At 38.6% G+C, this 26658-nt stretch overlaps 1 protein-coding gene across 50 annotated transcripts in view; it reads right to left on the bottom strand.

Annotated features, from left to right (window-relative positions):
- Positions 1–1048: 1048 nt before the first annotated feature.
- Positions 1049–26658, bottom strand: part of LOC101159771 (neurexin-1a) — a 310837-nt gene continuing 285227 nt past the window's right edge. For 40 of the 50 annotated variants that reach the window (XM_078932242.1, XM_078932229.1, XM_078932238.1 and 37 more), the window contains 2 exons: positions 22979–23066; positions 1049–2826 (listed from right to left, as the gene is read on the bottom strand). In XM_078932242.1, the coding sequence (XP_078788368.1) occupies positions 2534–2826; positions 22979–23066 (381 nt within the window). In that variant the 3' untranslated portion in view covers positions 1049–2533. The remainder of the gene's footprint in view (positions 2827–22978; positions 23067–26658) is intronic. The other 10 variants (XM_078932259.1, XM_078932233.1, XM_078932258.1 and 7 more) reach the window with 1 other exon arrangement.

Here is a 26658-nt window from a genome sequence, read left to right as displayed (position 1 = left end):
ATAATGTGACATGATGGGTCCAGTGTGAGTAAAGGTTAACAACACCTAAAATGTCAAGGCAACTAGATGGCTTGAAGAGTGAAAAATTGGAGTCCTAGTTCATAAAACCTAAAAAAGTTGAGTTGGATTTTAAAAATTAAAAGTTTAGTTAGCCCGTTGCCTGAAAACCTTTTTGAGTTTTGCCAATTTTTTTTTTTCTGCTTATGTTCCATCATTTGTGTATCAGTCAGTCTAATTGACATGTGATTCTAGTGAGAAAGACATTAAGAAAAGTGAATTATACACTTAAATTTGGGTCTAAAATCTTCCTTTATATGCTTCTAAACTGCTTTAATTACCATGAAATACAGAAAAGATTAAAATTATAGTGCAGCTAGCTCAAGGTTGATTTAATACATTATTCATAATGCTTTTAAAGTATGTCTGTGAGATTTCAACATTACAGCAGTTCAGATCATTTACTCTATCTTTGCTCAGCATGTTAGAAAAAAAGAACACTAGAGGAAACACAAAGGTTAAAAGAAACATCAAGAGTCAACAAGTGACACATGAATCGGCTCAGTCTTCACAACACTTGGGAAGATCTCATGTGGAGAAGCACCAGAGGTTACGAGGAACATGGAAAATATGAAAACATGAATGCCTTGTAGCTACTTGATGTCAAACGCTGCTTTGTGTAATAGTTGAGGTTCAAAAGTAAAAGACAAATGGTGTGGTGTGAAGCTGAACGGCAGGATTATTGTAGCCTGCCAAACCCATCAGCTTGATTTGGCTCCTATTAGCTGTTTGCAGCAAATGCACTTAACGCTCAATTAGTTGAGGCATTATGGGTAATTAAGATACCTTGATTTAACTTGGAAGACAATAGTACACCTGTGCATTGATTTCTTGAAACACCTGCATGCTTCCCCAATAGACTTTCTGGATACACTGCTTAAAATTCACTTAGTATTTTTATTCATTTGATTTTTCAAAACTAGTCTTTAAAAAGAACTTATTTTTTCTATGAGGAGTACAAGAAACAGAACATAAAACAAAACAAAAGAGAGAATTTATGATCATCATTTATGGTCATTTTCCCTTACAGTCACTCCAATACAGGTCTCTGGAAAGCAGAACTGACAGACAGAATGACGGAACAAACACACAACAGTTGAAATGGAGACTTATTTGGGCTCCTCTCCAGTCTTTGCATCAGCCCAAGCATATGCCGGTCAGTTTCTGAACACCATTCAGCAAACCGTTGGGTAATCCTTATTAGTGTCCTCGCCCAACATCACTCGCGTTCTTCATCTTCATTCTCACTCGTGGAAGTCAGGACTGAGGAGGAAGGCAGTGATTCCTTGAGGGAGAAGTAGTCACGGCACGCCTCTTCTCTTGCAGTTTTTCCGTGAATGGATATGCTTTCTGGTCCAGCGTCTACCTTAGTTCGGGATTTGTATAAAAACTATAGGAACACATGTAAAAACGGGCATTTCAAATTAGTATCCAACTCAAAAAAAAAGGATGTTTTCATAAAATCTTCTATGTCTAGCAACACTTATTAACACTTATACTGTCTTTTAGTCTTTTTTAAATTTTATTCAAAAATGGTAGAGGAGCAGTTATAGTTTGCATTGTCTATACAACAGGCTATAAAACACCACTTTTTCACAGTCCAGAAAGCACATATAGATGTGGTTGTACCGTTTATAAACATTTGTACCGTTAATAAGATAATTTTACGTGCATGGCTCCCCTTTTCTGACATGTTGAGGGATTCTGAGGAACCCTTGTCCTTTTGATGTCAAACAAACATGAAAATAAAAAGCGCCCACGCTTTTTACCGGCACGACTGACGTGCCTTAACCGCACTCTTTCATGAGAACAGCCATCCCATTGTCTTCACTGCATTGCAGCGGCTCGACCAACCAGGGATATTAGTCTTTGATCCCTGTACTGCTTCTTCAGGGAGAACTTTGGCTGCATCCAGTGGAGATCTTTTGTTTTTATTTTTTCCCCTCCCTGGTTTAACCCTTACCTGATGTTTGTGTTCTTCCTCCTAACTGACAGCAGATGCTCGGGATATTCATGTATTTACTTACTCATTGTGGCATTTTCTCCATAATCAACAGCACAAACACAGGCAATGTAAATGTAACTTTGTAATGCTGCATCTCCATTTGCGAAGTGCATCTGTGCTCCTCTGTTTACTGGAGATGTTGAGGAGTTAGAACACATTATCCTTGCCATGGAACAAGTCACAGATGGGTTAATAGTGGTTGTCTGACATGTTAGATATGTGTTTGGTCCATTTTAATTGTTTTCCAGAGCCATTTTCCATTTGTGTCTTTCTGGACAGTACATACTGAATCATTCAGTTTAAGGAAACGCTTGTTTTTCATTCTTACTTTACTTAGTAGAGCACTGTCTTGTAGGAAAAATGACTAAATAATGTTCATCTTTGTTTTTATACTGTACAGATGACAATTTTGCAATTTGTCTTTTCGTCTGATGTTTTGTTTGATCTGGCAAAGACCAAAGCTCCAAACAATCACACGTAGTACTCCTTGTCCTTGTTCTTCTTGTTCTTGCTTGAGGTCTTTGCTGTGTTGACTGGTTTTTCTTTGACAACTGTGCCGTTAGATTGTGCTGAGTTGCTGATGTAGTTGCGACTTTCGTCCACGTGGTAAGAACCTTCGTCTCTGTTCCGATATTTGTACATAGCATAAAGGAGGATGAGAATACACAGTGCAGCTGCTGCAACAATGCCGACAACCATCCCCGTGGTGCTGCTGGCCTCCCGGATGATCTCTGGGGGGTTCGGTCCAGCAAATGTGGGATTGGCTGCAAGGAAAACAAAGATATGATTACCATAAATGCACTGAGCGCACTATCTTATCACTGTGACAATAACCAGATTTATGGCTCTAAATGAATATATTTTCCAACTGCATTTGTGGATCAAGATCCCATTATGATGAGTGGATCATATTTCAGGGATTTTGCTAACCTACAGTAGGAGTGGCTTTCCTGTGAAATCGATTGGCATGGAGATGGACGAAATGTAGACAACAAACCACAATGTGCATCAATGATTCACAATGAAATATGAAATATTAAAAAACACAAAAAAAACAACAGTATTGTTTTCATGTAAGACATGCACAATAAACATTTTATTATCAATGTTAATATTTCGTATTTTAATAGTCAGATTTACTTTTCATTGTTTTCATACATTAAAATTGACAAATTATTTTTACATGCAACATACTGTATTTCTTTTTTAAATTGAAAGCAAATTGAAAGACAAATCATGTATGTGTTTTTGGTGTTTGCTGTTGGCAAACCTATACTTTTTCCAGGGGCTACAGTTGAAAATGTCAAATTTAAAGAAATGCTAATTGATATAGACAGTCCCCGTTAAAATGTACACATAAAAAAACAAAAAAAAGAAAATGTTTAACATCAGATCTACTTCTTCTTTTTTTATTATTTTAAAGACCCACCCCGCTCATCTTTTGATCTATTTTCTGTTTTTTATTTATGTATCATAATTATGCTGTTTTTGTCACACAGGTGACGAAAAAGCCCCGCCCATCTTTGATTCTGTACCGGTCGGTCGTTAGCGTGTTAGCTTTAGCATGGCTCCTGTAGGTTTATTGTCTTCGTTCTTCAAAAATGACTGGCTTGTGCAACTTTCTTGTGGAATTTGAAGCAAGGCAACAGTGGTTGAATGCAGTTGGCATTGAATGCAGAGAATTGTCTCCTGGTGATGGGATTTGCAATGAATGTTTCACTCAGGATAGATGCTAATACTTCATCCTTATTAGCTATGATGCTAGTCATCCAACACCAGTATATATGTTTTTTTTTTTTTTAATTATTTGTCTGAATTAAATTATTATATATCTTTTACAGAATGATTTGTGTATGTTTAGTCTGTTTTAATGTCATAAAGTTCTTTTTACAATCTTTATGCTTTGTGGTTTTTTGTGGTTAAAAAACGTCCACACTTTAGATGAGGTGCTGCAAAACAATTAATAAACTATTACCAAAGTTAATTAATACATTTGTAAAGCTTATAAGCAGTTTAGTAATATGGATTTAGAAGACAATGGTCTGACTTTAGATGTTAATAAATCTTATTAACACTTTCAGGTATTTGCAAGACATCTATAATGCTAATAAATATCGTACTAGCATCTGACAAATGAATAAAGCCTATTAATTTGTTAAGTTAGTTAATAAAACTTATTAAGCTTATGAACACTTAGGCTTGTGTCAGGCGTCTATAATGCTAATAAATATCTTACTAGAACCCCAAACAATAATAATACTTCTTAATTTGTTAACAAAGGTTGTTAATAAATCTTATTAAGCTTATTAACACTGACACATTTGTTAGGCACCTATAATATCAGTAAATGTATCATTAGCATCTTAAAAACCTTGTAATAATAATGCTTGTAAATGTGTTAACTAAGTAATTTTATAAACCTTATTAGACTTATTGTACTAATAAATGTCTTACTAACACCCTATAAATTCATTTATAATGCTTGTTAATGTGTTAACAAAGCTTGTTAAGGAATCTTAATATAAAGTGTTACACCAAAACCTTTGTCGGTTTCTAGGACATAGTTTTTGTAAAGTGGCAGTAGTTCATTAGAAATGATCCTATGAGTTGGCAGGATAGCTGCTGCAGATCAACCACATCCCCCTTCCTAGCTTACAGCCCCTCACACCCCCAACCTAACATTAGCTATGCCATCTCAGACGGGTAAAAAAAAGACGTGGATCTATCAGTCTGCAAGTGGATACATCAGAATGCAGTGGAGCAGAGAGCATGTGGTCCGCCATGGGGATTTTCTACGTCGCAAATCAGCTTTTTTTCAAACATCATTTTTTTTGGCCTTATAGCAATTTTGAGAAATAAATACTCATAAATGAAATGTTGACCAATATTTTCTTTATATATGTCCTCCATCATCAGAAAAAGGCCACAAGAACATTTTAGAAACAACAGAAACATAATTTTCATCAGAGGGTCTTTAACCCGTCTTGTCCAGCGGCGGAATAAACAGATAAGAGCTAAAAGCCTCTTGTGTTGGACAGATTTTAATATTACAAAGGAGTTCATGAATCTTCAGACACACAAAGTGTTTATTTGTATAAATCCCCTTTTGTGGTTGAAGCTAAACTTTGTTTCAATTGTTTATATCTCCACAGATTTCTTGTCGGATTATTCAGTTGGAGAACTGTGCATTTGAAACATCCTTCAATTGAAAGGATATAGAAAGAAATTATCCAAAAAGCACTATTATTACTTGAACCAAAGGAATACTTGAAACCTGTCTGAAAACAATTTAGAGCAGAAGACTGATGCATATAGATAATGTGAGGTCAGAATGGATATTCTGGTTTTGCAGCACCATATTAAAGCTGTTGGTTGAGCAGTTAGTTTGAGTCCAGACCATCCAATCATGGAAACGGAACATCTCTTACACAGACTTAAAAAAGATGTAACTTAAATATGTAGGAACTATCCCCGATGATCTGTGATGAGGTGGGAAAGTCAAGACATGGAAGAGTGGGGAAAGAATGAATGAGTTGAGAGGGAGCTAGAGATTTGATTAATTCTAAAGCAAAGCCGACAGGAAGACTAATGTGTTAATGGCTCATAAAAAATGGTCGAGCGTTCACGGCTCATTATATATATATATATATATTTTACAGCACTAACGTCATGAATGAGCAGATCACATTTCTATCATTCGCTTTGTGTCAAGGTTGTATGACTAAAGCAACACAGTCGGAGGAGAAACCATGTAGAAGGAAGTCATTCTTCATTTGACTCAGCATATTGTGCCAAAGGCGGCACCCAATTCTGTTTTCAGGATGCTGCCATTCAATCAACTGTATTTTGAAAACATGTCAGCCTCATAGTATCATGCCGTCCTCCCGGCACGCCGGCTTGTGTTCTTGTGGCAGCCATCTCTTCTGTTTAAGCTCTCCCTCCACTGCAATTGTGAACTGGAAACACTCAGAACAGGTGGAAATGAAACCGCCGTAACGCTGGCCCTTAGGAAAAACAGATCTGATGTGTTTACATTTAGGTTTAAATCAGAATCTGACCGCTGAGCTGTGGCATTTTTTGTTAACAAAAGGAAAATAACCTGCCACTTTCAAAACATTGCTCTGCGTATCGCAAAAGGTAGACGAGTATAAAGAAATCTTGTGTTTGGAAATATGATTACAATTGCTCTTCTTGTAGAAACTCTTCTATAGCCCAGCATACTATTTGTAATGCAAATTGGTTTGAGTTAGCAGTCCTTTCTGACAAGCTTCCCAAAAAGTCAACTGCTGCTGCTTCAGGGTCAGGGTGCACTGTTTAATCCAGCAGCCATCTTATCAGAAATTCAGTTTCTAGCTTTTAAAGCTCTAATTCAGTGGTTCCCAACCCCTGGGCTGAGGACCAGTACATGTCCGTGGGACAGTGTTTACCGGGCTGCAAAGAAAAAAAACACGACCTGCATTTTTTCCTTTTTTGTTTATAATCTAAATCTGAAGGAAAATTTATTTTGGAAAACTACTGGATGCTCTCCGCCACATCTGACTCGCTCCATCACATGTAAAAAATTAATCCACTACTTTCTTCAACCAAAAACAACCAAAAACAAACAGATTTGGAAAGTTTCTTTTCACAGAAAAGTGAGGAAACAGAAGAAGAGCCTTCTACTTCAAAATAGAAGAAAGCTGCATTTTAACAAACAAATCCAGGAGTCTTTACTCCAAATATGGATTTAGTGTGGCAGTTGTTCCCACACACCATAATAATTGTCAGAAGTCAATTGTCAGACCTCTGGTCTGAACAGCAGGAACCATCTCCAGAGTCCAAACCACACTACATCTCCCAGCAACCCGAGCGCACACTTCCTGGATGCTGCACACCTGACTCCCATTTCAACCAATCAATCACAACCTACTTAAACACTGCACAGAGTAGACTCAGTGTGAAGCATTGTTTGTGCTGCTCTTTACTGAGTGTTAGCACCAGGCCTGATTTTCTGCTTTCCTGGCCCTGTTCTGTATTTGACTCTGACTTCTCCTGTTTCTCCTTTGATGACCTTTGACCCCTGCCTGCCTGACCAACCCTGATTTCGCTTTGTGGACTTTTATCTGAGCTAATAAACCTGATGCAACTGGAACCAGCAATCTGTCTGTTCTGGTGACAGTAATAATGCAGAATAATCAGCAACCAGCTGTCTAATGTTACCAGGATGCTGCTAATAAAGTTGCTCAAATGGTGAATTATTGTTATATTTAGAAAATACCAGTTTTAGTCACCCTTTTTTAATGTATTTACTTGTCGCACCTTAAAAGTAAAATATTTTTTTTGCTTCCACTTTGACAGTTTTGGGTTTAAGGAAAATCTGTCACATTTTAATGGTCCCTCTATGAATCTAGTGTACAAATAAAGTTTAAACCAGCTGCAGATATTTTACAGAGGGTGAAGATAAACTTTATCCTCAAAAATAAAGGCTTAAAAAAAAAAAGAATTCTCACTTCAGCCACATACAGACATGTCTGTTAAAATATCGTCTGACATTATACTCGTCCTTGGCCTGAAAAAAGTTGGAGACCACTCCACTAAGTGATCAAAAATATCCTAGCCTGATGGTGTTACCAATCGACTAAAATCCTTGAAATCTTGGTCTGACCAAGCTCATTTGCTACTTGATTTTATTCAGTCAAAACTGTGACAAACGTATATTTAGGCAGTAAAACCAATGAGATAGACTGTCACCTAACTGGGGGGCTGAGCCCCCACCAACACTAACAGAAATAGGTCTCATGGAATGGAACTACAATATGTATGGGATAATTATGAAAAAATCAAGACACAAGTCGTTGTAGTTGCTATTTTTTTAATATTTAAGAGAAATAGTGTTTCTAAATTTAGTGAAACTTCTTGCCAATGAGCCCTCCAACCCCCATGTCCCATTTTGCTGTTCCACTTATATTTATAAGAATGCTGTGTTTTTTTGGACAAATAATTGCATTCTTTAACTTCATATAAAACCATGTTTTATGGGCAAATCTGTTCTAAAAACAGATTGAACAACACAATGTCATAATTATGCCACGGCATTGATCTTTAAGACTGCTACAATGTTCCCATTAAAGTGAGAATCTTCTCCAGAAAAGATTTTTAAGGCACAAAATGCCAGGCCTACACGGAAAGAGACAAAAAAGGAAACATCTTGAAGCATTTATGCTGTATTTATGCCGGCGTATTGCTTATTTCCCCGTTTTCATTCAGTAACCTCCAACAGTATGAGCAAAGAAGGGAGCTCCTGAGTTTTTTCCTCCATCATGCTGAACAAATTTTTATTATTATCTAAACTGAAAGCAGATAAAATGTGATAATGTATAGGTATCATAAAAAGCTGTTATGAGCGTTTGTGCTAAGTTAGCATTATTTTCATCAATATATTAGCACATCTTGTTCATATTCTAAGTGCTATGCGGATTATAATGGAGAATTATTTATTCTTATAACATCCTTTTTTATGTTTTCCTTCCTATGTTTCTTTTAAGTGTAAGAATAACACAGCGTTTTTATTTTTTTTTGGAGTGACAGTTTATTTATCTTTGTTTCCAGCTGCACATCAGTAGCCGTGTTTACATGGGTAAAAGTAATCGGAAAGAACGCCTGATCGGAAAGAAAATGCGTCATGTAAACGCGCCATTCGGAATACTCTGCCCCGATCGGACTCGTTCGGATCAGAATTTCTTTCCGATCGAGATAGGTGGGTTATACCGATCGTTTATCCGATCGTGGAGCATGTAAACGGTCATTCCGATCGTGTGTCACTACTGCTCTGGATTACGTCACACATAGACGGTGTTTCGCTGAGATAAAGATTTGGAGCGCATACGGGACCGACCAGCTGCTCTGCGGACGCCCCGTGAAAAGCGCCGCTCCGCTCTCGCCCCGCTGGCTCTCCCCTCTCTGACACACCTCACGAGGGAGATGACTGGAAAGAGCGCTTGCCCCCCGATGCTCACTCGGTCCACTGGCACCCGAGTGAGCAGAACAGCTGGATTAATAACTTCGTGTCTGAGGGGAGGAGGATGCTTTGTTACGTGTGCGTTTTTTGTTTTGTTATGTGTGGGAGAATTCAGACTGCGGGCCGTCCCGCCGCTCTGGGTTAGCGGCTGCAGGACTCAGGAGAGCCGCCAGCTCACGCAGCGAGTTTGGGGAAGCAGAAATAAATGCCGCTCAGTCCTTAGAATCGTTCAAACAATCACGTAGATTTGTGTTTCCAGTTGTGTCCCGACAAAATAAAGACTGATGTTATTCCCAGACATTTACGTGCAGCCAAGATGCAGATTGCAGGGTTTCATGGTCCTGGATTTTGTGTCCATCAGGCTAATGTTGTTAGCCCGTGTTTATAGCCTGTCCTAACCCTTCTTCCAGCACTGATCACACGGATTAAATAAAACGATGAGCGAACAGGCGCTTCATACTATTCATGACATTAATAAAAGCACGTTTGGAAGATCGTCTCGTATATTACCGAGCTGCTGCATAAAATAAATGTCTGTGGCAGCTGTTTGTTTAGAACGTGACCTACTTCCTCATCCGGGAGTTTTTAACACTACTGCGCATGCCCAAATGATTCATTCCGACCGAAAGTGTGAGCCATGGGAACGTTTCTTCTAATCGGAAAAAGGTTTTCTGATCCCATGTGCACGGGTGAATTTTTACCCGACCATTGATCCGATCAAGATATTCTGCCCATGCAACCCCGGCTACTGTCTAATTACTCACAACATCAGTGCAGATATCTGTACGGGAAGCTGCTGTTCATGCCAGGCTAAAGGGCATTTAAAGTGCTAACTGTAAAGGGCAAAAGCCTTCAAAGCTGTCGGAGAGGGGATGCAGTTGCTCTTCATTGACATGTTTTCCACTACGGTTAGACTGATCATCGGCCCAAGTATGCTGTCAGCACCAGCAGACATTCAAGGACAAGCGCAGAGTTCCACCAGGGGATTGAGTGTGACTGAGTGTTGCAACAGATTAGCTCTGCTTGTGACAAGCCCACTTATCCTTGCAGACAGGTGTGAAGAATGCCCTCGCCTCGTGGACGAAAGCTGCTGCTTGACATGGCTCATCCTCGGCAAGCCATTGTACAAGCATGTACAGTGAGTTATTTTCATATTAGCAATCTATTCTTCTGGAGTCATAAAAAGTTGATGATGTATTGGATATAAGTCATGTCAAGTTGGTCTTTATTTATGGAGAACCATTGACGCAAAATAGCAATGAGTCACATGTTAAACACTAGACTGAGAAAATGTAAAAAAAAAAAAGTTATAATATAGTATAACTAACAAGCTAAACTTTTAATACTATTAAATATAAAATGCTTAAAAAGCTGTTAAAATTATAAAAATAGAACTTAAAAATGGATCAAATTACCAAGAAAGTTCAATTCTAGTCCAGAGTGAAAGTAAAACAAAACGAGTTAAGATTAATTAAAGTTGATGTAAAAAGATGGGTGCTAAGTCTTGTCTTTAACCTTTTAACACCAGAGCTGTAGCTGTGACACCTAAATAACACATAATCTTTGAAAAACTCATTGAGTGTGTACGTAATTAATGTATTTCGAAAGGATTTTGACGTAGAGAGCAGCGGCACCCATAATAGCGCGCAAAGTCCAAAGTTTCTCTTTGTCAGTCTCAGCTGACTTACGTTGATTGCGTAAACACTTCCTATACTGTGAAGTTTACACATCAGCGTAAAGTTATTCAGTTTCAGAATCTGCCGGAATTGCGTAACCCTAACCCTAACCACTATCAACGAGTTTGGATATGTGAACACTGGAGCTAAATCGCAGCTGTTAAAGGGATAAAAACAAATCCCTGGTCTCCGTGGCTCCCAGGTCTTCTGGCAGGCTGATCCATAAATGTGCATCAACGTTCCAACAAGATACTTCACCGTCAGTTCTGGTGTTAACTGATTGGATGGTTAACCAGCGGCTTCAAGAAGATCTCAGGAGCAGTGAAGGTTCATATTTTACCAGAAGGCCAGAAAGATAAGCTCCCACAAGACAAATAAAGCAATTTAGAACTATTTAAAGTGTCTTAAAATCAATACTGAAGAAGATGGGGAGCCAATGGAGTGATCTTATAATCTTAGAAGCAAACAGCCTGGTTTTAGTTAGCACCCATGCAGCTGAGTTCTGGAGATTGAAAGCTTTAAAATCTATTTTCTGGAACACCAGACACCAGGGAATGACTTGAATCAGCTGTGCTCATGATTGATAGAGAAATTATATTGTAAGCTTTTTTGCAATAAAATGACAAACTCCTGTTAAAGTAAGTGGAGACAGAGATTTTAGCACCATAATAAATGTATGAACCACTTCAAGAGTCAAGTATGTTTTCTCACAGAGGTCACCTGTTTGTTAAAAAGCTGTGATATTAAAAAGAAAAATAATCAGATCAGGGAAAAGTGTGAAAATGTTACTGTATGTTTGAAAAAAGTATACAAAGTGTGTAATGGTTGTCCGTGAGTGGTTTGAAAAAAAAACAAAAAAAGACTATTTTGCATAGCTAGAATGAATTTGGATATAACATAACTCCTGCAATAGCTGAGTTACTATTTAAAGTCCAATTTACACTTTTGGAGGAAGTTGCGGCATAATATTTAAAGTTGGAGTTCTGGTGCGAGGAAATCTTTACTAAAAAAAACGTGTCGGAAAGTAAAGACACAGTGCCACCACCTTTACTGTCCTCCTTAGTAAAAAAGAGAAAACTAACATTTGGTGGGGAACCCTCCTTGACAGCATTTATGCTCAGCCACAGAGGGAGCCATCATGCTACAGTATGTCACCACCTTTACCTTCTAAGGGACGTAGGCCAGGAGGAAATATCGCCGTCTCCTGCACTGAGGTTAGAAAGTTGGAAGAGTTCAAGAGTGAAGCAGCCTCAACTCACTATATCCAGCAGGAGCCACGTGACTAAAGCACCACAGTGCACTGTTCTTGCTTGTCTGATCTAACACCTCAGGCTGTGGGCTTTGTTATTTCCTTCTGCCTGGACCTGTTGATTGGCTCCCCACAGGCTTCGATCACACAAAGACTTTAAACCCTCAATCAAGTGACCACAGTTTTTTTCTTTTTTTTTTATTGAAATTTTTTGTACTGGCAAAAGAAAAGCGGCCTTAGTGCAGGCATGTCAGGTGATCATGTACTTTGCGAGTGCTCCTCCCACTCTAGACTTTTTTTGACACAGAACTTTACTAGTGATGTTGGAGATCCAATACTACGGAGCCCGTGTCCTGACATTAAGATATTAAAATATATCTTGTTCCCACAGATTAATATCTTGTTCCCACAGATTATTATCTGATTCGCACGAAATACTATTCCGTTCCCACAAGATACTATTGCGTTCCCTCAAAATACTATTCCGTTCACTCGAAATGATTAACTCGTGCGAACGCAATAATTATGTCGTGCGAACGCAATAATTAATCCGTTCGAACGCAATAATTATTCACGTCATAAGTCATTCACGCGGATATGCTCTGTACGCCGGCAAAAGCCGCTTTCAGTGGTAACTCCCGTGTCTCTGTGACCCATATTCGTTCAAAAAGGGAACATGAAAAACAAAAATGATCACTTTATTGATCACTTTACTTATTTACTGTCTCAATGAATGTAAGAAAAATATCAAAAGATTTATCATAACTAGGCTGTTTTGTCATACGATAGCTCCTGCTAGGCTACTACTAGCGCCGCCGCAGAGCTCTTTGATGTATGCCGGCATTTGGGCAACTGGCTGGTTGGTTGACAGACAGCTGATATTGAAGTTTAGGGTCGAATAGGAATAATAATATTCAGGACTTAACTTTAGTCGTCAGTCGCTTTACATTCGAAGGCTATTAGGCTACATGCTAACTGACTAGCCGATCATATCCTGTTATTAATTTACGTCTTAGATTTACAGCAGATACCTTCACATTTCTGTCTGTGTGTGTCTCATTACATTGCATTGAAGACACGGAGGATGTTTAGAGAACAGATTTATTTATTTTAAAAAGCACAAACCCTCAAAGTTAAAGTGCCTAGGATAGCACAAGGGTTACACTCTATTGAATTCTGATTGTTGGAAGATTGGTCATTTAAGTAAAAAAAATATATGCACATAAAAGAAAAACACATTATATAAATTTGCTACTTCCACTTCTTTTCAAGCAACAAAATAAACTCTACTCGACTTTGATAGTCATTATATTGAATGAATGTGAGTTTCGTAAACTGTGTGCATAACTGCCAAAAAAACTATATAATTATGAGTATGTACACTGTCTTGAAGATGGCATCACCTTGTTTTTAATCTTTATTCATTTTCTTTTTTTTTTTTTACAAATGTAGAGGCGGAGCTAGAGCATTTTATAGGAGGGCGGAAGGGGGGGCAGAAGACATTAGAAGGGTGGCAAATAAGAACAGCAGAGTGGATGGCCATTTTATTATTGAAGCAAATAATTTCAAGGCTTCCAAACTTCAGTTAAAAACTTTGATTGATGAATTCTTAACCTTTGTCAATAATGACTGGGGGTAAGCAAAGGGGCAAAGCTTCTTGCTGTAGGGGCAGCTGCTCGCCTGTAGCTCCAGCCCTGAACAAATGTATTACTTAATATCCAAAACAGATTTGATATATTTGTGTTTGGAATTTTTGTTTTGTTTTATTTAATTGTTTGTTTAATGCTTGAAATAAACCAAAAAATCAAATCAATCAATAATTAGTTTAAAAAGAGCATAAAACCATGTATACACACACACACCCACCTATATATATATATAGGTGGGTGTGTGTGTGTGTATATACATATAGTGACAATGGGCGGATTAGTTGATAACCAAAATAATCTTAAAATTTAACTAAGGTCAGCACTGTCTTTAGGCAGAGTGACATAGCCATGTTTCTTTTAAAATAATAAGCATTCATTACGACTCATTAGCTTAGCAATATCTGTTAAATAGCCACCTGATGGGATCTTCCATAGTCCACTAAATCCCCTGATGCTCCTCATGATGCAGCCCATTTGTTACCCATGAGCCCGAGAGGTGCACCCTGCTTCGCTCCCTCAAGCCGAGCTCAGGCAAAATGCTCTGTCTGACACGAGGCCTTCATGGATGCTCATAGGGATGTCAGGAAAATTGCATCTGCCTGTCTTTTCATTAGCACTCCATCAACTTGGAATGAAAGCACATAAACTCAGAAAGAAATAGCGCCTGAAACAAGTGTTTAAAATGATGGCTGCTCTCATACGCTTTACTCGAGCGTACCCAAGGGTAAAATTAGACATGGGGAAAATGACCTTAAAGTACTGCCTGGCTTTAAGGCAGCATAGCAGGGGTGCACCAGTAAAACGGTGGGGGTACGGGGGTGTAACTTTGAAGGATTTCAGATGTGTAAAAGCTGCCAAAATAAGTTTTTCCTCCTCGTCTCATTCCATAGCAGGACTTAAATTACAGTATCACATCTAGGCCATCATAGTGTCCTTGCTGTTTTATTTACAAGGACAGCAGTTAATGTTTCAGTCATTCAGTCGTAAATCTTTTGCTTTTAGCGGAGGTTGTTGAAGAAGAGATGCAGAATGGAAAATTGTAAACAAAGCAGAAAAGATGATACTAAGTGTGACCTTCATACATAAATGTTAGTGTAACAGAAGAAACACTGGCCAAACTAAAAGGCCAATGAACCAGTCAAAGATGTGGCTGCTGACATCACTTTGGCTCCAGCTGTTTTTTTTGCTGAATGGTTTATTTGATAGTATCCTGCTTTCAGGATCCTTGAGTATAAATACATGAGCTCACCAGGCAAAGATATTAAGAAACATGTCATTTAAAAGCCTCACATGCTTCTTGCCTGATTTCTTTTTTTGGCCACTCGAGAAAAGAAATGGGATCCCAGATTTCACCCTGTCATACGGGATTTAAATAAATCATTTTCTTCAAAGACTTCTTTTTTTTCTTTTTCCTCATTTGTCTCCACTGAGAGGGTTCATTTGTTTGGTAATTTGTAGCAGGGTGAGATACGTGATAGGGGCCATGGATAAAGGAAGTGACTGAGCAGAGGGGGGCAGGCAGATGTCTGGACCACAGATTGCTTCAGATTTGTGCCATACTTGTTCAGAGGTAATGAAGCAACAAGGCCTACTCAGAAAGTAATGAATGGCTTTTATCTTTCATCATGGATGTACTACTAGCTAAAAATGGACATTTTTAGAAAAGAATGATGCTTTAAAAAAAAAATAAAGGATCACTGTGGTGATGCTGAGTTTGTGTTTTAGCCAATCTTTAGTTTCAATTATTACATCTTTTCCAAACCTGGTTATTAGTTGATAAACATGAGCGATGCGTCGAGAATAGATGAGGGTTTAAGGCCAGTGGCTGTGGGTTGCTTCCACATCAGCGAGGCTTAGATGGCTTGCTCAAACACATTACTGCTATTCATCCAGATTAGTGTTATACCATCTTTACGTTTCACATATCCAGCCATAATCATAAGCTGTCAGAGCTGTCATATAGAAGGGGATCAGTCTAGAGGCCGGTCAGTATATCAGCTACAGCGGAGCCAAAACATCTATTTAATCCCTCTTCCCTCTTTAATTATCTAAGTGTCCTCGAGAAGCGATGCAAACCATCCTGTACTTGAGACATATTGGCAGCACGCCTCATGGTAGCAAGCTTTTGTGAGTCTCAAGTGTCTGCCGTTTGCCGACGATGAGCCAAGAGCTGAGCGAGCACAAAATGGAGGGAGTATCTTTAAAAAGGTGTTTGATTTAGCCCACTAAAAGGTATTGTGCAGTATAAGCCCTTGCCCAGAGGGATTTCCTCTAAAGAAGGCAAGATTAAAGAATCTAACTTAAGGACCAGACCTTTCAAGTCCAGAGTTTTTCTCTTGATTAAATTCCTTAGGTTCCAGGTACACTGGCACACAGTGATTGCAACATATAATTAATTATTTATGGTAACGTGAGTCAGGAATAGAAAAAGCTAAATATTTAGGGTTTAGTCACAACTGCCCTTACGGGTAGATACAGGCTGTCTGTGGGCAAAAAATGGGAAAACCTGCATAGGGCAGATAGGTGACCTCGGTCTGTGAGCTCGTAAGGCTAAGTGTTCATGCACATTTCTTTCTTTGTGTGTCAGGTCGTAGTGAACACTACAGCAACAGGTAAAGGTAAGTAAGAAGAAGAAGAAGGCAAGATGCAGGCAGGTCACTGGGATTATTTTCTTTTTGACCCCCCCTAATCCTGTGGACTGTGCAGGAAACCCATCAGTGCTGTTTCAGTGATAAGTGCATGCTCGTTGCACATCCCTTGCTCACAGCCTAGCTGTTAGAAATGAGAGAATTAGACAATCGGAGCATAATTTGCGTGAGCATCTTACGAGCACGTGTGTGTTACGCGCACGGCCGTGCAGCATTGCACACAGTTGTAAGAGGCCAATGTGAGCACCTTACTAACAACTGGAGTGCAGTATAAAGGGCGCTGTGCGACAGCATCCCCTGCAAGTGCATGTCATTTATATTATCCCTAAAAATATTTCACGATACACTTACTGCATGCACAACAATGGTACGTTCCATTTTCATGTTGTGCTTTGAGGTGACTGTACAAAGCTCACGAGAACTGCGTTCCCAAAACAACTCCCCGTACGGGTCAACCCCCCATATTGTTGCAGGATGATATGATAAAAGGGGAAATTAAAATTGAACAGATATTGATTTAAATCTTTGACTAACATTTAGTCAGATACTTCAAAGTAGCTCTAAATAGAATGCAGAGACTTGCATGTGACATCAGACAAAAACGTCAGCGACAAAGACTCCCACTTATGATTTTGAGAATATAAGAACTGCCCTACAATAAGGCCAATGGACAATTTGCCAGAACATAATTATCAACTTTATGTTTGACACATTCTCTGTTTTCCAGGCTTTTCTAGAACAAACCACATTGATGGATGACTGTAAAGGGTTTCTATTCTTTTTGCAACGCCTTCTTCGTCAGATGTTTTCATACCAGGTGACTTCCTGGGAAGGAACACACTGGGGTGGGGTATGCATTTTGCGGGTCAGCGTCCTTTCCCACTTTGACACTTTGACGTGCACTCTGGGATTTGGTGATGAGCCAGCAACGTCCATTTGAAAGACAACCACTCCACTTCCTGAGCTGCAGCTGCTCACTGGGCTGCTTTACTTTACTTGGTTAAGCAAAGTCTTTCATGCCCTACTTAGGACTCATAAACAGACACATTGTGTTAGCATCAATGTCACCGCACCAAAAAGATGAGTGGTAGGAAAAAAAAAAGAATAAATGAAAAATATAAAGTGTGGTGGGATCAGTAAAGAGAAAGACTGACAGTAAGTGTGAAATCCTGTTTTCTCTCAGAACACTCTTCGTTAAAATAAGACTTGGATAGCTTAATCCTCTGAGAAGAAGTGTAGGAAAAACCAAAATAGAACAATTTCCTAAAAATGAAGTAAAATTTGAACACAAACAAAAGAAACGTGTGGTGCTCCGCTGTGATGAGTGCCATGTGCATATATCTCATTTAAACAGCTTTTATTGAATTGATTCACCTCTGCTGACAGCGTGAGTAAGCATGTTCACGGCATGTTCATAAATTAAATGGTTAAGTTCAAGTTCCAGCTGGGTATCATTAAATAACCTATTAAATTTGAGCAATGACCTCTTTAAATTATATATATATACTCTTTATATTGCTTTTCAATGTTTCATTAATTTAACCACAACTTTTATAACAATGATTTACTTAATCATTTTGTCCTCTTGGTTGAGTTCATTCCAGTCATTGCCATAAGATTAAATTGAGTATTTGCCTTATTGCTGTTTGATTCACTGGTTTATTCAGCGTTTTGTTTCCACCGCCATAAATTAAATCTATTAAAACAAATGTCAAACACATTAGTAGCTTTTAATGTCACAGTAGAATGCTTAAGGATAGAAAATGATGAGAGAGCAGAGGGAGAGGAGGAAACCGAGGATGATTAACCTTAACCTGCCTTTGAGCAATTCACACAACAGGCTGAGTGAACCTGAGATGAAAGCATTAGTAAATAATATGGGAATGCAGAAGTTAACCTTTACTTACAGTCTTGGTAAAACTGTTAGTTTGTGTCTCAGAAAATCTTAAGTGCTCAGAAAAACTGATCATCTAGACAACAGTGAAGGACCGTCCTGACCTGCAAAGACCTTTTTATTCTTTTATTTATATATATATATATACATATTTGTGTGTGTATATGTAAATGTACTTTTTTTTCTTTTCATGAAATCCACCTGTTTCAGCTGCTGACAGTAATATACATTACAGCTGAGTTTCTGTGATGCACACAGAATTAATGAGAATGTATTAATAAAAAGTGGAAGCCCATAAAGGAGACGTCCACTGGTGAATGCTAATCTATATTAGATAACAAGGTTCTACTTCTTCGAATTCAGTGTGAAATAAGTAAAAATACAAGAGAGGCGATGATTTGACAGTCATAGGATCAGAGCAGAAACCTTAGGCTGCGGAATGTTCCACTGCTTCACTATGAAGTATGTTCACAAGTATTTGCAACACAACTATTTATTCCTTCAAGACAGTTTTTCTTTTTTGTAACAGAATAAGGTTTTTGTGATTTGCAATGATGCAGTGCAGAGAATCGTTTAAAAATAATGGAATTTCTTATACAACAATCTGTATCTTTGTTCTGTTTAGTCAAATGTTCTATGCTTTTTGGGGCATGATGCTAATTCAACCCAAGGATTTAAAAGTGGGTTTTCTCAGTCAAATAATAAATTCTGCTCTCTGGAATATTTAAAGTACAGTTTAAATACTGACTGGCTGCTCAGGTTTTTTTTTAATCCTTTAACAGCAGGTCTTAAGCTTCAGTGTCGTCATTCTTTCGACTACCGTAACTCTTCAACCGTGTGCGCAATTTACGTAATCCCAGCTGAATCAGGAAAATGCAGCTTTGTGCTGTTACGCAACATTTTACCTTAGTAATGTGTTGCATATCGGTGCACAGCTAATAAGAACTGCTTTTTTCTCTGTCGGAATCAGCTGACATGTTGATCACATGAACTGTATGAGTAACATTAATGAGAAAAAATTAATCACGGACCCTAGAATATTTTTGACCAGCTCAATTTTTCCAGAAATACACAATAAAACAAAACGAAACATTTTACTTAGCAACATTTTATGACCTATGATTGCTATTTTTTATTGCATTTTGAAAAAAAATGTCAAATGTTTATGACATTTTACTTAAACAGGATTTCAAAAGGTGTGATGCTACATACAGCTAGCTTAGAGACTGGTAAACATCCTTACACATTAAGACTGTAAGCAAGGTTGCCGCTTCAAGATCTTTAGTATGCACCATGGTAAATGGCGCACACTTTTATGGCAGTATTCCACCTTGCTTTAGAGCCAAATGTGCTTTACAGTTACTGTTCCATTCCCTCAGATGAACACACATTAGCTCCACTGACTAACCCTGGCCCCAACCTTCAACTATCAGGAGCAATGTGGGGTTGAGTGTCTTGCCCAAGGACACTTCAACACACGGGGAGGCGAGGGGAAAATTGAACCTGCGGTCCTCCAATCAGAGGTCGACCAGCTACCTTTACATTACGGCCAACAAAAGCATTCAAATAGAATTTTTTTTTTTGTTAAATCAACTAGCTTACTGTGTTAGAAAATACATATGTGTTAAGAGGTTATGATTTTATTGCCTCTACTAAATGCAAAGATGATATATTACTGAAAACAAGTAAAATATAAAAAAAACATGGAAGTGACACATTTGAATCAAAGTTCAAAGTCAAGAATGTACTTAAAAAAATAAATAAAAGGAAAATCAGCTTTTTGATGTATAAACATAATTGATATTCTTCTCTTCCAATCAAGGGATACCTTTCATCAAAACTGCTGACTTGTTTGACTTGTATGGAGAACGGCATCAACGGTAAGATGATGTAAAACAAAGCCATTTCCAGGTTATAACCATGTAACCTTGGAAATGGATCAGCATGCAGGAGCTGCCCCAATCAACAGCATGCATGACGCTAATACAATGAAGCAGCTAAGTAAGAGACATCCGTTCATCCTGACCTCGTGGAGCTCAGCAGCAACCCATTCCATTAACTTTTACCATGGAAGCTGAGGTTAGTGCTGGAAAATTGGTGCCGGTCGTGATCTTGCTTCTCCTTTCCCAGACCCGTTTTCACGCTCCTACATCTAAATTTATATATTTTTTCAGTTGAATGTTTGCGAACTACTTTTTTTTTCATGAAGAAAAAAATTAATGCATTTTTTTCTAGTCTTTCAATGGCAGAATAAATATAGAGTACATATAGAACCACAAAACTTTTGTGAAGTCTATTTGTCTGTTTCTGCTTGTGTTTTTCATCATAGTTTTTTCTTCTCTTTTTGTTGAACTATTTTGCTTTAACTAGTTTAACACATTAGGGACCTTTTGGTCTGTTTCTTTCCTGCATGGATGAAATTCAGCTGTCAAGGCTTGGCTACCAACATTTAAAACACTCCTAAACCATCTCACCAATACAAATCAGATGTTTTGCAGCATTGTGAGCCTGTGTATTCCACCGTGGTTTCCTGAACTGGAGGAGAGGATTCAATTTGGCACAGCGATCTAATCTGAGTCCTGAAGGACGATAAGCTCTGCCGGTGCAGCTGGTTTTCAATGCTTTCCGGAAGTAAGGGTAATAAAGCTTGGCAATAAGTAAGTTTACCAATTCGTGTCGTACAGTGGCTGATAGGAAACGCCAGGGGGCAAGACTCCAATGAGAAACAGAATAATGTGGAGTTGGCCTTGGATCACAGATCGTTACCATAACAGTCTGTTTCAGAGCTCACCTCTTCAGATATTGAATACATAAACATGTGTAAGTGCAAGGTTAATTTGGGCAGAGATGTTGAGAATGCGCTCCTCCTAAGAAAAGGTGTTGGCTCAGTGGTAATGTAAGTGAGCAGAGCTTTATGGGTGACATTGTATCTAGTCCTTCCTGCACAGCAGCCTTGTCTGGTTGAGTGCTTAGCAGAGCGTGTGAATCATTCTGAATGTGTATATTAATCAGGATATATTGTTAGACAGCTGCCGCCCTGGGAGCCTGCAGCTCTGGTGTCAGGTGGTGGTGGGATAACAGTGCACTGGGAGGGTATATCCCAAAGCATCCCATAGTTTTGCATCTGATGCCCTTGTGGAAGGTTTTTCGAATGTCAGCTACCAATGCAAATCCATCATAAAATTATGGTTTTCCTACATTTACATTAAAAGAAGGCCTTTCATCACGCTGTATAGTTCCTGAATGTGTAGCATTGAAGCTACATCTAAACCATTTCTAAGATAAACATGAAAACTGATGAAAAAGAGTGTTCTTTCTAGTAGAAGGCCAGAGGAACAGGAAGCTGTTAGTCATTGCTGCGGGGTAGACATTAATTTAGTGGTTTAATACCACATGATAATCAATAACACATTCAGACAAGGTGGAGTCTTGAGTTTGGACTTAATTGTTCTGTCTGCATCTCATCAATTTAGAATACATCTGAGAACCTCTCGCTTAATAGGCAGATACTATAGTTGACCAAATAGGCAGCCATGGGTGGGATAAGAAGTGATTCATCTATTGGTGGTTTCTCAGAGTTGTGCACATTAAAAGCAGAGGCTGTATTTCTCAAATGTTTTGGAGGAAACAATAATTAGCATTGTTTTCCATTTTTATGTCATATATTATTTTGATTGTAAACAACTGGAGCCTCAAGGTTTTTCTTTAAGAAGATAAAACCCAACATTTATCTTAATTATACTCTTCTAGAGAATTTATGTGAAGCTTTTGCAAACTAGACAGGAAACAGGTGAACATATCAGTTCCTGTTGTAGGACTTCAATAATACTCAAATCCAAATCACTTGTCAAGGGGGTCACAGCAAATGTACATGTCTATAAGTTAATGAAGACAAACGATTTGAAAAGCAGTAAAATATTAAAACGATCTAATACAAAGATTCTACCTAATTTATTGCATACAAAACACCAAAAGACCCACTCTGACTATCTTTTGGTCTATTTTAAAAGCGTTCCCAGTTTTATTTATGGTGAGGTCATTTTTAGCCAAAATGAAAAAGATCTGTGTCACTTTTTAGGACATAGTTTCTGCAAAATAGCAAAAGTTCATTAGAAATTCGCCTATGAGTTGAGGTAGGACCATTTGCACCCCTCTTCTCATCCCCATTGCTGAGAGATATGTTTACATGCTCTTCCGCTGGTTTAACACCCCTAACCTAACAAAAAACAAAGACTGCATCTAATAGTGGATTCATTCGAATAGAGCTTGTGGCCGCCCAGCGTTTTTTTATTTTCTACATCACAAATCATCTCATTTTTCATCTCTGCTCCTGATTCAAAAATATTTGAATAAAGAAAAATTCAGACATGCAACCTTGAACTTAAATCTTTATATATGTCCTCAATCATCAGAAAAAAAGTCACATGAACATGTTAAAAACACCAAAAATGTGATTTTCATCAGAGTGGGTCATTAGGAAGCATATGGTTTCATGCAAAAATCTCACTTCAGAGTGGACTAAAGTCTGGTGGGTGTGGAAGCTAGACAGTCATTATCATCAAGATTATGAGTCTTTTCAGCAATTGAACAGAAATAAAATAACAAACAGCCGTTTAGACGTAGGATCTTGATTCACTCATGCAAAATACACAACTACTAACTAATGTGGCTCCCTTTAATTGCAACTTTAAAGTGTTCATTTTAATACTATTCATCAGCCTGCAGTGTCTTGGTTGGGATGAATGATGTGACCTGAAGACACACATGTAGAGAGAAGTAGAATAAAAAAAAGAGATGACTAACCTAACCCACCTGAGCTCGGCTCACAGGGATCAATGTCCTCATCATCACTTGGGCACTCAGCTGAAGCCACCAGAAAGTCGTCAGTTGTCTGCAGAGAAAGAGAAGCACAGTGGAACATTAAATCAATGAAGAAAAAAAAAAGTCTCTCAAAACTTCCAATAGTGGCATTTCCAGAGGGCTGGGTTAAGGAGATTGAGGCAGATGGCATAAAAATCACGACGGCTACACTGTCTGGCTGCTGGATTCATCTGTCAACACGGCCACACGCTGCCTGGCACAGCAACAGCTGCTGCACTGCTTTCCAGGCAAAGACATCCTTACAGAAATGAGATCTGATTGAGAAACAGTGGAGGCTGAAGTTCACGGCACAATTGCCAACTCACATGCTCAATTTGTTGTCTTGCAAAATCCTTGAAGGGACTGTTAAGAGCCATCATGAAACGGTGCTGACATTTAGAAGACAACTAACCATAAAAACCGGGGGAAAATGGTACCACACAGTAGAGTCTTTCTTTCATGTTTTTATTCTTTCCTATAAAAGAAATGTTTGTTTTGCAAAAGGAGAAATCAAAGTGAACAAATATCACTGTTGTGTTGCCAAATCCACTTAAAAGCAAATCTGTTTCCCACCTTTTTCAGGGCATTTCCTCACCTGTCAAGCAGAATACATTTCCCAACTTTTGAAAATGGAAAAGGGCAAACAAAACCCTAAAAAAAGCAACTGTAAAACATTACACCGCACTGTTCTTTTATAGTCTTGCCTCAGGGCTTTTGATCAGCTCTGCGTTAAAGGTCATTTCATTTAAGCTTGGCAGCCTCTTCAGGGCCAGGTTAGAATTTTCGTTACGGACTTTTGCTAGGCAGAGCAAGCTGCTTCTATTAATGTACAACATCTGCCCAACTTTTTTTTTTTAATTTAACCCGCAAAAGGGTACTTGATGATACTTCCATTTCATATTCATTCTTGTGCGTGTGGTGAGTGATATAATTTACAGGAAAAAGGGGATGGCATGCACCAGCGCAAAAAATGAGGATGCTGTTATTGAATTTGTCCTTTTGCTTCGATAATGTTGCATCAAAACATCTTTAAGTTAAGTTAGCATAGACTGATCTTTGGGAAATTAAAGATGATGTCATTTAGTTGAACATTCATTTGGCTGGAGCTAATGCAATTTGATTTTTACTGTAACATCATTTGGACATTATAAACATGGGCCAAAATACACTTTACATAATAGACCTGGAAATGATAGATCAAACCTATTAAGTTTGCTGTGGTGGAGGGCTGTTTTTGTTGCATCTGTGAAGCGAGAGGCCCAGGGAAGCCATCCAAATGTAAATTTAATTTGCCGTGCATGAGGCTGATATACAGTGTCGGCCATCCAGATGGCAAAACTGCCGGATCCTGGAGTGCCACATCCATCACTTCTGCCTTGTGATTTGTTTTTCCTGGCAGGAGATCTTGACACTCTCCACTCCCTGGCAGAGGTAAGGGAATCAAGGAATCAATACCACTTCTCTCATTGTCCCACCTTACCACTTTTATTCCCTTTCTCCCATCCCTGCTCTCCTTATCTTAAACTCTATCTTTCATATTTATTTGTGAGTTTGGATGAGGGAGGAGTGTTGTGTGGGTGTACTGGATGGAGGTTTGTTTTCAATAGGATAAAATAAGCAGAGGTGTTCATATTTGCTTCTATCTTTATACAGGTTTACATTTGTTCTATCACGCTTTGTAAATAAAGGCACAAAAAATAAAGCTTTTGTATGTATAAAAAAAATCTGTTTATTTAAGAACTAATTCTGTAAAGACAAAAAACTTTCTCTGTATGTTTAGCCATATATCTATAAATAAATTATTGTGTGGAAAGAGGAAATATTCCAAATAAATATTAGTAATTCTTATGTCCACCATCCTGAATCTTGTAGGATTTGAGGTGGTTGTGACCTGCTGGAAAACTAATAACATTATCAATTCATGGTGTCCTCGCCCAGAGCTTGGCTTCTTCTTTATCCATGACAATTTAATGTGGCCCATGTGCGGGGCTTACTATGCAATTCAGCCACACTGATGAAAAGGGACGGCTGGCTTGGCCTGAGATCCCAAAAAAGAGAGTAAAATATTTGCAATCCTGTTATTTTTAAAGGGAAATCCCCAAAAAAACACCAGGTACCTATTTGATCATCTTGACACTGTGGTGGTTCTGGCGATTCCATTACTAGAGGAGTCCTTATCTAAACGGATTTAGGAAAGACTTTGAAAGAAAGGGAGCTTTCTGAAGTGAACAGTCAGAAAAGATGCCCCAATAAATGCGTTGATAAACACAATCCACCTGTAGTTCACTCTATAAAGCCACTTAAAGCAAAGACTCTGGGTCTGAAAAGCATCATTAATCTAACTGTACTACAGCACTATAGCACAGCTCATTTATCTGCCTCTGTTCTGTGCAGCAGAGAGTTGACGCCTTTGAGAAATTTCAGTGGTAAAACCAAAAGAAAAAAAAAGCCAAAAGGCTTGAAGCTGATGCTGTTTTAAATTCTGCGGGGTTCTCCATTTGTTGGTTTTATTTAAAAAGAAACAAATTAAAGTCAATGTAGGTAAATGTATTAGAGCAATGAAGGTATTGACTGACCTTGGCTCTCACTGATTGAACCATCAAAGAGGATGTGAACCAGGAATATCCAGCCTGACTCAGCCAAAGGGAGGCTGATGCCTTCTTTAGTACTCTCATGCTGGTTTTCGATCTCTGAGGATTGATAATGGTTCTCTATAATGAGATATCACGGCAGAACCACGCTGAGCACTCGCTACGGCTGAGTCAGCGGTCTCATTCGGCTGGATACCCGGTTATCTACAACTCAACAAGCATTCATCTGCTCCCAACCAATACTCTGCCACCTTCCCATGTCCATCGCTAGCCGTAATAGCTACTATACGGAGGTGACAGCTTTACAATGCACTACATTTGTCCCTGAATGTATATGTTCTTCTCTTAATGCTGGACTGTGGGCACAGAAGCAGGAAGGAGCCTCTGTAGTTGGGGGGATGCTGTGTTGCTGCCCCTGTGCTCAGGAGCTAGAGACACCTTCCCTGTGATAACCTGTCTGCACGTCTCCACGGAGAGCCGTTCAGCCTCACATTGTTTTCTCTCTGGTCTAATTTGATGAATGCTCTCTGGCACACAGCACGTCTCTTTGGAGACGGGCTGAAAGTCAGGAGGACACTGAAGGCATCTGAAAGGTTTATCTGAAGCATGCCTCTGCTGTCCTGGTAATGTATTCCACTGAGAACGCTTTTCCTTTTCTCCTGCTTTTGTGTATTTTTTCACTTCGGGAGGCCGTCTCTCCACCCCAATATAAGCACTTATTTAAATAAAATATCTTCCTCCTTACACAGCTAACCAGGAGCAGTAAAGACAAAAACCTACCATACTTTTACATGTTTGGCAAATCCTTTTTTGAACACTAAATTTTCTGAATGAAAATAACTCATTTCTATATTTATTTTAGGGTTGTTTGTTAAATTTCTTGCACATCTTGCATTTCAGAAAAATCTGTTTATTTGAAATGAAAAAAAAATATGTATAACAGTACATTGAATTGATAAATCATGAATAAACACATGATCTTTTTATTATTGTACCTTACAATGCCATGAGGATACCAAGTAGAGACAAAAA

The sequence above is a fragment of the Oryzias latipes genome, chromosome 15 (assembly GCF_053564925.1).
Source record: "Oryzias latipes strain Hd-rR chromosome 15, Olatipes_Hd-rR_3.1".
Lineage (NCBI taxonomy): Eukaryota > Metazoa > Chordata > Actinopteri > Beloniformes > Adrianichthyidae > Oryzias > Oryzias latipes.
The sequence above is the reverse complement of the archived record's forward strand: the minus strand, read 5'-3'. Positions and strand labels throughout refer to the sequence as shown.